The sequence below is a fragment of the Acinonyx jubatus genome, chromosome C2 (genome assembly GCF_027475565.1).
Source record: "Acinonyx jubatus isolate Ajub_Pintada_27869175 chromosome C2, VMU_Ajub_asm_v1.0, whole genome shotgun sequence".
Lineage (NCBI taxonomy): Eukaryota > Metazoa > Chordata > Mammalia > Carnivora > Felidae > Acinonyx > Acinonyx jubatus.
The window spans coordinates 143,161,945-143,175,415 of NC_069384.1; the positions used below are offsets into that span (position 1 = coordinate 143,161,945).

A 13,471-nucleotide genomic window follows, 5' to 3' on the forward strand; every position below is an offset into this window, starting at 1 on the left:
CTTTAAAGGCTCTCTAAATACGGGTTACATTCTGTGGTACTGGGGGTTAAGACTTCAACACATGAGTTTTGAGGGGACATAGTTCAGCCTAACTCAGTTATTGCTGGCATTGGCCTCTCGATGGTAGATTGAACTTTCTAAGGCTTCAGAATATTACTGAGTTGTGGACTTCTTTTGTAGATGAAGCCTGGTTGACGTGGCCCATCAAATGCATAGCCCCACCACATTCCTCCTGGATCCCTAAAGCGATAGATATACTCCATTAGCATCCCGAAATGCCAAATAATGAATGAACCATCAAGAAGTAGACAAACAGCCACATTTTCCGAAAGGATAATGTTTCATCCATTAAATAAATGCGGTACCTTTTTCGAGTCTGGTATCAATACAGAAGGCATGTGAAAAATGAGTTAGCTGGGAGTTAATTGACTGTGGAGACTCTATTTTCAGTCTTTGCCTGTATTTTTTTGAATTAATATACACAGTGGGTGATTCAGCAAAAGGATTTAAAAATAAATCCTTTATAGAAAGATCCCACCAATTTGATGTCTTCATAATGCACGAAGAGTAGACCCATAATAGCTCTATTTTCTTTTCAACTTTGGAAAATAAAAAATGCTATTAGTTCAAATTAGGGTTGCCTGTGGAATAATCAAGTGTATCAACAAATAGTTTGACCCAAATGCTGTTTAAGAATAAGAGTAGATGCCAGAAAGAATTGAGTATTCTTTAAAAAATTAAATGTAAAACTTGGGTTGACAAGCTATAGTAAAAGTGAGCTAATAGACAACACACACATAAACACATAACACTCAGTTATGAATACATAAAATACAATCAGGGGACAGTTACTGTGGAATGACTACTGTTTTACAGAGTCCTCTTAGAATAGAAAGAACATGTTCCTTGGGACATGGCTGGATTTGGAGAATGTGTGGGCACTCACGATACCTGTTGAATATGCAGATATTATTGTATGGAGTCACATATCTTATGTCCAAAAGCATTCTAGCACCGTGAATTAGGGGCTTCACACATTGGCCAAGAGAAGATACTGAATGTGCTCACTTCGTTTATGTGCTTCCCTCAAGAAGTTGAACCCCCTGGAGGAAGTTGACTGTGGATAATCTTGTATCTCTTCTAGCTGTATGAAATGAAAGCATGGAAAATGGATCGGATTTGTCTGAAAGCTTCTGGAGCCAGAAGGCACATGGTGTCAGTGCTCAGCTGTCTATTTCCAAGCATCTTCTTGAAATAGCCTCTTTCTAGAGATATAATTCCTTTATATTTTAAAATATAATTTATATTTAAAAAATAACTTAATTTTACAAATTAAAATTTTTATAATAATTCTAGGTAAATAATATTTTTCTCTGTATACCAGATTCTGCTTTCTACTCAGGGATGTCATAAAGAAAGACTTTATGAATACTAACAGTCTTCTCTAAACCCAAAGAAGAGGAAGAGGAAATAAATGAAATAATTTACTTTTGGAAATACCTTTTGCCGCAGACATAGGTCTTTTTCTTCAGAGTGTGTAAAAATGTATCATTAGTCTATACAGCAGTTTTTACTGTAGTCCATTAGTTACTTTGACAAAAGATCAGGAAGAAAAGTTGAATAGAATTCTTCACAGGTATAGTACATTGGTGGCTTTTCTGTTTACGGTGGTTTGGGTCTTAAAAAAAATGTCTACACTTTATTTACCTCCATCAGATGTTGACTTTGCAGAGCATGGAGAATACAGCACCAGTCATGCAGAAAGTACCTGTTTGTCATCGTGAGAGTTCAAACACGAACTGGAACCAATGGCCCATTAAATACCTTCTCTTGTTGTTTAAAGCATATCCCAGCTTTGTGAAATAATTGTTAATGCAGAATCCTGTAACTGAGCCAAGGAATTACATACCTTTAGCTCTATTCAGGTTAGTGGCTGAGTCAGATATGCTCAGTTGTGTCCTATTGTTTCGAGATTTGGCGCTATCGAAAGCCTCGCCTGGAGCGTAATTAGGAATAGGGAAATCAAGAAATAGCGTAATTTGCTTTTTGATGTGTATGTGTGTGTGTGTGAGTGAGTGACTTTGCGTTTACAGTAATATTATAATGCATACTGGGACATAAAATTTCGTTTTAGGAAAATGTTGCTTTAGGGGTGCCTGGGCGGCTCATTCGGTTAAGCGTCTGACTTCGGCTCAAGTCATGATCTCGCAGTTCGTGAGTTCAAGCTCCACATTGGGTTCTGTGCTGACAGCTCAGAGCCTGGAGCCCGCTTCGGATTCTGTGTCTCCCTCTCTCTCTGCCCCTCCCCTGCTGACACACACTCTCTCAAAAATAAACATTAATTTTTTTTTAAATACTCACGGATGCTTTCCATGAGAAATAATTTCTTTTATTTTTCTTTTCCTTCTTGGTTGTAAAAAAAGATAGCTATTTTTTTTTTTTACATATTCTACATTTAATGAAGGAAAAGAAAGACATCCAAGTAATATTGTTATACTAGGACAGTATGCACACCATAGGCTGAAAGTCCCATTGGGAGATGTAATTCACTATGAGATACAGTAATTTTTAATTTCCTTTTTAAAAGAGAGAGCTAAATTTTAATTTGGAAGGTACTTTATATATAAAATTTTCAGGAGTAGCTTTAGAAACCAATTAAGAAGTATTTTTGTCTTAAGGGTTTGTGTGCCTGATGTGAGATGGTTATAAATGTTCTAAATTCTTTTTCTTCCTCTGGTTTTTACTTCTTCCATACTGTATTAATGGTGCTTTGTGTGGAAACAAAGTTTCAGCAAATGTTCCCTTTCTTCTCCCTTTTTGTTTTCTACACAAAGATACGTGTAATCTTGTAAATGTTTGCTTGCCCGAATAGCCTAAGTTTAGCGAGCATTATTGTCATTAGTAAGTGCAGTTATAGATACCTTGAACCCTTGTGGACTGAAAGACAGTTCAAATATGACACTATTTTACTGGTTATTTTCCCAAAAGAGAAATTCTTGGGCTGAAATACAACTTGAAGGAGAGACTGTGTTGGTTGGTGGTTGGGGGGGTGGGGGGAGGGTGGTCAGTTGGAAGATGAGGAATTTTGGAGGAAGCGGGCTCGCATAATAATAGGCATGGGGTGCCTGGGTGACTCAGTCAGTTAAGTACCTGACTCTTGATCTCAGCTCAGGTCATGATCTCATGGTTTGTGAGATCGAGCCCCGAGTCGGGCTCTGTGCTGACGGTGTGGAATCTGCTTGGGATTCTTTCTTTCCCTCTCTGCACTTCACTTGCTCTCTTTCTCTCTCTCTTTCTCTCTCAAAATAAATAAATAAACTTTAAAAAACATAATAGACTTGAAGTAATAGACATTTCAGGAATACATACCAAACACACAAAAGCTTTAAACCTGTAGGGGTATTTGTATGGTTAAGTACAGTGAGAACATAGTAATGTCATCCCTAACGTTAAAAATAACAATATAAAGGGTAAATGTAAATTACCTTTTTAGTAAGTAATTTTACCTGCCAAATTTCTTAGTGTAAGATTTTGACAGTCTATGTAGTAATGTTTTAAGCTGTCATTTGGGACAGAATTTTAACCCCTTCCATTTCTTATCAACATCAGAGAATGCCAAGGACTAGAGACATTTTTATGTAGCAGATAACAGGGAGGAAATAATTGCAAGAAGAGCTAATACTTAATGAGTACTTATTCTGTGCCAGCCACCGTTATCCTCATTTAAGTAAACCTTGCCTAACCCTGAAAACAACCCTAGATACTATTGTAATCATTTTATATATTTATACGTAGATGTACATAATTTTATATAATAGTCTAAATGAATGTTTAAATAAATGGATTTATAGAATTATAGAGAAATGATACAAAGCACACCTAAGGCTTACTTAGCCAATCAGATATACCCAGGCTGGACTGAGATGTGAGCCTTGGCGGTTTGTCGCCACAACGTATTAACCACTATTGCCTTGGAGTCTAATACCCGGATTCTCAAAAACATGAAGGTTGATTAAACTAGAAAAGTCGATATATGTCGCTTCTCTGTTTTGGAGGCAGATGATATAATAGTTAAGCACTGCACCCATTTTAAGAATCCCATGTTCAGTTCCCTCCCTTTCACAAATTATGTGATTTTGATCAAATTACTGATTTCGTAGACTATACTTTCTATATCTACAAAATAGTAGTAGATACTCTCAGCCATGCTCTCTTTGATTTAGTTAACTATAGAGTTATAGTTGTAGTGGTGTAGAAAATGCAGTGGTAGCTGAAATGTCAGGATTATGATGACAGGATCTATTCAGTTCATTATTGGACAGCTTCATGCCAGTCTGGCTGACTTTAACCGCGAGCATGGAAGTGACTGGTGGGAATTATCTCAGACGCCTTCATCTAAGTATATTCTAGTTCCTAGTATGACCTGTTAATAGGTTGGCTCCTATTGGAATGATTTTCAAAGCTATCAGCGGTATTGCTTTCATAATGAAATTAATTCTGTAAATTTCTAGAGGACCCTCAATTCATCCTTGGTCAAAACATCTGGGGGAAAGAAAAGAGGCAAAGACATTTCTAGTACAATGACATTATCAACACTAGAATATTAGTAAATAACCACCAAAATACTGCGAGGAGTTAATGACCTAATAAGAGGGGATTATAAATGCAAAAGACACAGTGGTGAGGGGGAACCTAGTTTATTACTCCATGGGATATTTACTATTTGTCATATATTCTCACACTTGCTTAGGAACACAGAATTACAAGAAAACTTGCCAAATATTTTGTGACATGGCTGAAATCTTGAACATGAGAATGAGTAGTTAGTAAACTTGTTGCTTAAATTTGCATTATAATTTCTCCATGTTAGTATGATTATTGAGAAGCATCCTTCATGGAATCCTAAAGAAAGGCAGGCTTTTAGAAGCCATCTTCTTTGGTTCTATCATTTATGCCTCAGGAAACAGGCTTAAAGAGATTGAATTTCATTCTCCATATTAACCACCTTTTAAAAAACGAAACCTAAGCTAGGTCTTCTGCAAGAGATGATAGGATAATGAATATGCTTATATGTATTTCTGGTGGAAACGTCATTGTTGTATGAAGTACCATTGGATTACCTGTATCATTCATTTGTTTATAGCAAACATTTATTGAGCTCCTATTACATATGGTGGCAGGTATTGAGAATTCAAAATTCAGTCTTTAGTCTCAACTCACACTATATATTTTTAGTAACAAGAAAAAATCCTAGTTATCTTAGGAGCACTGCTAGAAACTCTTAATCTTTCAATATAACCCTCTCCCAAATCCTGTAAGGGAAGTATTACAATTCTCATTTTTACAGATGAAAAAAAAAAAAAAACAGTTTGGAGAAGTTGTGTTGAACTGCTCAGTGTTACAACGCTAGGGGAGTGCCAGAGCTGGATGTAAGCCCTGTTCAAGCTGGGGCCAAGGTCTGTGCTTTTCTCCAGCAATCCACAGTGTGATTTACTTTGATCACAATCACATACAACCCCCTTTCAGCCACCTATGACAGGCTGACAGGTTTATTTTTGAAGGCTCAACCCAGTGATTACGTAGGGAAGCACATTCTCAAGTTATAAGGAAGAGCTGGTGAAAAGTGATCATCCAGGTGTGAAATGGGAGTACAGTGCTTGTTTTCTTGGTTTATTCCTGCTCAATTGTGTGTGCACCGACGTTCTTTAAGGTATTTTAAGCGTCTTCGTTGGGCTATAATAACGTGGAATTTCTCTCTCTCTCTCTCTTTGTCAGGTATGGAAAAATTGTATCCACAAAGGCAATTCTGGACAAAAACACAAATCAGTGCAAAGGTATGTGTAAGGGCATCTATACCCTGGGCTCTTGCCTAGCCTGTTCCATTGATGTCTCCTTTAAGGCAGAAGTCCAGACACCAGCTGCACAATGATCACGATGTAACGAATATGGCAAACCTCTTTAATAATGCCAAGGCTTTGATGAGTCGTATTTCTAGTAACATTGTTCATTAATTTTTTTCATTAACAAACAAAATGAAAATCACAAATCAGAACAAGTATCAAATTGCTTCAGCGTAAAACTAAATTACCTCTTAACAACTTGGGGTTGTCTGATTTGAATGATATCATCAGTGATGCAAATTGATTTCCTATATAAAAATGAGGAACTCTGGGGAGAACTTCCCCATGCAAAGCACGTTTTAATTTATCTGTTCCTTAAAGCTTTAGTGACATTGGTTGACTAGGAATGAATTTACTGATGGGCCCATTGTGTCTAAGCTTCTGCTGTCAGCATCTCTCGGGATCTGAGTTGGCATCTTATTAAGGCTTTTTTCCCCCCTGCAAACATTTCTGAAGTTATTTGACTATATCTGTGACTCATGTCTCCTCATGTCTGGGAATCCCATACTCTTTCATGAGTTGCATTTTATATTATTTGTGAAATCTGTATGGTCTCTCTCGCATGACTCAGTTCTTGCTAGGAAATTGGAATGCTTCTTGTAACATATGTTATTTGTTGTTCCTGTAATCCAGTCTTTCTTATAATACCAGAAGTATGGTAGAGCCACGATCATTCTAAACACTGCCCCTATTTCACATACAGATATAATGTGCATATGTTTTAGGAATAGGCACTCATACACTGAAGATATTTCCCAGCCTATCTGGGTGACAGTATTCAGGTTCTATTCAGCAATTAAAAAACAAACAAACAAACAGCATTCCACGTCTCCCGTAAAGTCACAAATGTGCTAGGTGCTTAGGTACTACAAGACGAAAAATAGTAAGATATGGTTTCTGTCATCTAATAGTTCAATTTGAAAAGGAAACCAACAAGAAAATGAAGAAACGAATCGTAACATACTTATTAGAGTCAGCGTATCAGCCTAAAGTACCTGAAAGTATGACGGAGGTATCTATATTGGAGATATACATAAAAAACTGAGAGGAGGAGGTGGAGATTCCTTTTGGGGGAATAAAGTTTATAAAGGCAAGTCAGAATGGATGGGCATGGGAAAGGTCTGTGTTTGAAAGAAAGAGTTTCAGAATGTAGTTGAGCAGACCCACATAACTAGAATGGAAACTCCTAACACCCCTGTCCACATTTTCTTGTAACTACTTATTTAATTCTTTTTCCCTCATTCTCTGTCTCTTCCTCCAAAGAGACTTAAACTCAATGAAGACAGGACCTGTGTAATCTAGAAAGTTTATCTTCAAAGTGAGGTGTTGTAGAGCAATGCTAAACTCTCAGCTGGGGATGCTAGAAGGAAATGTTAGAATATATCTCTCTTTGTTTTTAGATCAACTTTCTCTGTGTGGTGTAGAACATATTAGTTAATTTTACAAATGCATATGTTTTATACATATAAATGTGTAAATTTTGGGTTTGCTGATACAAAATATTCTTATTCATTGTGATATGCATTTAAAAAGTAGTTTGGGGACTCCTGGTCTCATAATAAGCACTAATAAATACAGAAGGAGATGAAGGAGGGAGGGAGGGAGGGAGGAAAAGGAGAGAGAAAGGAAGGAAGGAAGAGGGAACCATGGAACCACCTAGGAAGATCATTTAATAAAAGGGCAGCTAAAGATGACTTCATGGGAGGGCAGAGGGCTATTAGACCTTTTGCCTTGAGGGTGGTGTGAAAAAGGTGAAGTTAATATATGGTCATTATACATAATATGGATAGAAGTCTCCAGTTGCCTTTTCTGGCCTCAGCATTTGGAGTCTGTGGGTTAACAGTAGAGATTCTGAATTACAACCTTCATCAAGCACGTGGAGGTTGGTATCCTAAAAGTTAAGCACTCATGGTCAGAAAGATACTACTGTCACTTTCATGTTTGAGGTAAAATACTATTTTAATGGTATTCTGAGTCCTATTTAGAGTATTCCTTTCTGGCCCTTGAAATGGTCACCCATACAAACTACATGCAGTTGGGAAGAGGCAGCAATTATATTTATGGAAAATTATTTATAGTTGTTAATGATAACGTGGGAGCACATTTCTGAGGTTGGGAGGAAGATGTGACATCGTTGAACAGTTCAAAGAACTGAATAAACGAGACGTTGAAACAACCATCTAAATATTTATTGAAATCGCCAAGAATTGAAGCAGGCATAGTTTTGGGGAAAGTAAACCAGAAGGTGTGAGCAATGATACTGGGCATCTGTAGACCATAGTGAAAATGAAGATTCACTGGTTATAAAATTTTGTGATGGAGGATTCTAAACTGGAGATTTGGGTAGGAGGGAAACCAGATGGACATAGGAGCAAGGAGGACTCCTCACTATAATCCACTGGGAGAAGAGGTATTAGAAGGAAAAAGAAAAGTCGACAGGGCTACAAAGGAGCAGTGTCCTCAGGGTGAGTTAGGAAACAGTTGGGAGCGTGCAAATGAAAGTAATGATAGCTTATATGCACTCAGGAAGCCGAGGTTATTTCACGCAGGCCTTCCAATTCTGCTTCCTGTGTGCCTGGTTCACCCGTCTTCACTGGTATCATCGGAAATTGGTAGAGTCTTTTTAAAAAGTCAGTGTTAAAGGAACGATAAAGGGAATATTATTGATACTAGTAATTACAAGGAGACTGTTGTCCCACATATTGTATTCAAACAGATTTTTAAAGAATGTATAAATATGCACGTGCTTGGCCCTCTTTCATTCTCTATCTTGGGACAAATATAGGCAACCTCCCAATTCTAGCTTATGGAGCATATGCAACTGATCCAAGCATTACAATGATAGGAAAGAAGACTTAAACTATGTCAGATTATGAACATAGTGATTATAGGAAGTTACATGAATATGGAGGAATACAAAATAATGTGTAAAATAAATATGGAGCAAAGTAAATATTTGAGACTAAGTATTCCTTATCTTTATGTCTGTGGGGAAGCCAGGGCCTGCTTTGAACACCGCCTCTCCACTTAGTAGCTGTGCCACCTGTGGTAAATGACTCAACTTTGCTGGGTGGCTCAATTCCCCATCTATAAAATGATGATAATAATAGGGCCTGAGTTGATGATTAAATGAGGTATACATGGATAGCACTCAACAATACCTGGTGTCAGCTGTGGTATGAAATACTAGAAATGGTAAAAAAAAAATATCTTAAGGTGGTGGGAATATGGGTGATAGATTATTATTTTATGTTTCTCCAAATTTGTTGCCTTTTCAGGCAAAACAAACAAAACAAAAAACAACTCTTGGAAACAATGATCTGGTTTCAGTTATATATATTTGATAGTTCTTTTTGTGAATTACTAGTAGCCTACGACTATATGTTTCTTTGTTTTTTGTAAAATAATGTCATGATAATAGCAACGGATTGGGAGAGAATGCTATGGTTTTTGTTTTTGTTTTTGTTTTTCATAATGCGCAGAAATTGAGTTCTTCTTGACTGTGGCTTTCTCAAGGAAGGAGATGGAAAGGATGAGGTGGCTTTTTCAAACAAAATCACTAACAGCATGGAGCTTGTCATTAGAGAATGCAAATTGGATTTGGTCTTCTCTGAGACACTTCCTTCCGAATCATTTGCAACTTTGCCTCCAGACTAAGGCTATGCAATTAAAACCAAATATTAGGAAGACAGGATTTATTTATTTTTGCTTTTAAAGATATGATATGAGTTCAATTTTTCACGAGCTGTTACACAAGCAGCATATTTACATGCAAGTTAGTATTTAGTGGGGTGTGAGGAAGTAAATGCCCCAGTCTCCTTGGAGATGAAAAGAAAAAGCATCCAAATGAACCTTGATGTATTAGCCCAATGTTAGATGCTTACCCTATCTTAGTATCTGAAAGAAAGGCTTTTGTTCCCTACTTGTATCCCACTCACACCCTGAAGTTACAAACAGTAGGCAGGCCCAGAGAATCGTGCTTACTCTCTATTCCAGAAGGGGTCAAGGAGAACCCTTTCAACATAACCTCTCGTTTTCAAGATTGTTCTTTCTTGGGTGGTGGCTGTGGCAGCTTTCATTCTGTAAAATATGGCAACATAAAACACAACAGTCACCGTCAGGCCAAAATGACCAGAAATTGCTGAACAAAGCAGGCAACAGCTCCAGATGGAGAGTAATGAAAAGCAGACCACAGTTCATTCAGATACTCAAATGCAAGGACCAAATAAGAGCTATTGTACAAGTCACAGAGATTTGCAGGGCTTTGTTTGTTTGTTTATTTGTTTGTTTGTTCTTCTGTTTTCCTCCCTGTGTTTCCCTCTGGGTCAAGTATATTTGCTAATTTAAAAACTCAGGGAAAATTAAATGAAGGAAGCCATTGAAAACATGGTGTAAATCTTCAATGAATTTACTTGTCTCTGCCTTTTCCTGCTTTTTAAGTTTGGTTTCCTCTGAACCCCTCCCCACACCATTTTTTCTGACAGGCTATGTGTTCAGAGCAGAGGGAATGAGTAATGGATATTCCATAGAAAGTTTCCAGGCCTAATAGCCATAGGATATAAGTGTAGTTAGCCTGTGCCAAGCACACCAACTTCTAAGAGTTTGAAATACTCCCTTCTGCCTTTGTTGTCACAAGCTGGTTGAATTATGTTTATGGAAGCTTATGTTGCCTTTAACATTTCATTGGGCCCTTAAAATCAAAGTTGAAGACAAGTATCTAAAAGTTCTGAACTCACCCATGGAGGACATCATTCATTCTTTATTAAATGGAATCATAAATTGTTATTTCTTGTGTAAGAAAAATAATTCTGCATGCTCTGCTAATTTTATAGAGAGGGATAGAACCGTCTTAAATGGTTTCAAGGAGGGGTGTGAATGAATCCATTTGGCAGTTCTAGATTCATGGCTGTGTTACACATTAAAAAAAAAACACATTTCTATGTAACTGAGTATAAGGCCATATTCTTGGACAGATTTGGAAATATTCAATTTATTTATCATTTACTTTACTTCCTTATTCACTGACAGGGAGTTTTTATATAGCTAGTGAGGGAAGTATGGATTTCTGTATTAAATCCGATGAACCTGGAGGAAGGAGGAGATATTATATATTGTCATATTTTTGTGTAAAGTCATTGTAGGGTGTGAGGCGGCCTCTGTCTATGGACATGCACCTGGGTAGAAGGTATATGTGTAAATGGAACTATTTGCTCTCCAGAAAATAGCATACCTACCCTGGGCTTGTCCACATAGAAACAAAGCAAGTAAAGGAAGAAACTAAACACTATGGAAAGTCTCATTTCTAGTACCTGTTATCTCCACAAATCAGTGCAAACTAAAATAAATGTTCTGTGAAATGTATGAGACTAAGGAATTACATTTTGAGAGGAATAGGCACCTCCCCTAGGTGGGCTCACAGTCTACTGAGCAGGAAGCCCATGAAGCAAAATGACTTGAAAAACACATTTATTCAATTTTCAAATAATAGGATTAGGTTACAAAAAAAAAAAAAGACAAAATCAGCTGTATTTAGACAACTGCATTTCCCTTTGGAAAATGAAATGTGTGATATTTCCCTGAGCTTCTTTTGTGAAGTTTAATTTATTCCAGTATTAATTTTACTACCAATCACAGGTAATCAATATATAAACATATATTGGCATTGACAATATATATAAACATTCATTTGGTATTGATGTTGACTTTTGTTTTCATTTCAGAAAAGGTTGGTTTGTGTAGAAACTTTACTAACTTCAGTCAGTACCTCAAGTTTACTTAGAATCACCCTGTAGGTACGTTTTGTGTGACATTTTCGTCCTGGACCTCTTTTGAGAAAATCCCCATTTTTATAGTGTTACAGCCATAGTTTGGAAAGAATAACGTCTTTGAAGGTAAATGGTCTCCATTTGTTGTCTCTAGCTTATGGAGACAACAAAACTAAAGATATTTTCTCCTATTAAAAATAATCCTTTCAATCCTGTCATTTTCAATTCAACAGATTAAGTATTTTAGAGAGTTCTGTATTATTATTATTATTATTGTTGTTGTTGTTATTATTGTTTTTATTCTGTGTAAGAAGTCTTTGAAATAATGTAAAGCAAAATATATATTTATCTTATATTTGGGAGTCATACAACTACACGTTTCTTCAAAGGTCTTTTATAGCTGTCTATTTACTCAGCATTTGCTTGTAATCACTGTTAATATACATAGTAGGTAATAGAAAAACTATCCACAGATACTAAATACAGTGGGTAATCCTACTGTTTTAAGTATAAAATTATTTTTCGCAGCATTTAATACTATAACCTACTTTCCTAATTCTTTGCACATGCAGAAATTACATTATTGGCAAAAAAAATTAACATTTTTTTGTGAAGTTTAAAATGGCTTCAATGTAAAATGGTGCAGTCCTATTGCTTCCTCCCATAGCCTGAACATGACTTTTACTAATCCATACTTTTTAACTTAACAGAAATCCTTTTGTTCAGATATTCTATTTGCTTTTCTGCTTCTGTGTTTCATTCCCTATGTTTAGAAATTGACTTTTGTTAATAACATAAAATACTCTTTTTTTTTTTTACCTCTGCTAGTCTGTGTCAGTTATTTCTTCCTCAGTTAACCTTCTCAAGAAGTTCTCAGCAGACTCTTTCCCTCCTACTTAAACACTTTACAGTACTATCACCTCTAAGCAAAATCTGGAGTCAAAGATCTTATGCAATCTAATCATTCTTGTTTTTACAATTATAGTCTAGATTATAAAACTCCTCAGGGTTCTCACAGGACTTATTTTCTGTTGCTAAGTTATTGAGGAAATAGTACAGTTCAGAGTAGTTACTTAGATTCCAGAGACTTTCTCTTTGAGAGCCTTTGATGTTGCATCAATGGAAAGAATAAACATGGAGGGTTATATGTTCTATAGTTCTGAAAGAAAAGAAAAAAAAACAGGGGTACCAAAGGCATACCCATACACAGATTTCCTAGAGTTACTCTTTAAAGTAAGCATTTTAACTGAAAATATTTATTTTATGAGGTGGAATTATCCCTTATTTGAATTTCTGTTTTCATTCAATGATTTCCTAAGGATATGGAAAATAAAAAATGGTAATATATTTTAAATAATGTGCAAAATATAATCTATAATGGAAAATATATGTGTCCAGTTTATTAAAATAAATGTAAGCTTGTAATACCCTATAAATAAATATAGGATTTCAAAATACGTAGGTCTTCCAAAAGAAACCCCACTTAGTTCTTGAGGGATTTTTCCAAATGAGGTATATACTGAGAAAATCTCCAAGTAGTAATTTTAGTTCTCATGGACAAGTTACATAACATTTCTAAACATCCGTTTCCTCAGTTGTCAAATGAAGTTACCTTACAATGAAAAAAGTATTTTTCACAGTTATGTGGAACCATGTTTGTAATGTATCCGGTACATCAGGTAAGTTTTCTTGTGGCCTTGGACTTGGATTTCTTCTCATTGGAACCATACTTGTCTAGAGCTGCTACATATCTTACATAATTTAATGCAATTCTGAGTACCTTTAAAATGTTCAAGGAATGTGTAT

At 36.2% G+C, this 13,471-nt stretch overlaps 1 protein-coding gene across 9 annotated transcripts in view; it reads left to right on the top strand.

Annotated features, from left to right (window-relative positions):
• The window catches only part of RBMS3 (RNA binding motif single stranded interacting protein 3), a 1,316,996-nt gene that overhangs the window by 804,574 nt on the left and 498,951 nt on the right, over nt 1-13,471 (top strand). For all 9 annotated transcript variants that reach the window (XM_053221878.1, XM_053221882.1, XM_053221883.1 and 6 more), the window contains exon 6: nt 5,776-5,834. In XM_053221878.1, coding sequence (XP_053077853.1) covers nt 5,776-5,834 — 59 coding nt within the window. The remainder of the gene's footprint in view (nt 1-5,775; nt 5,835-13,471) is intronic.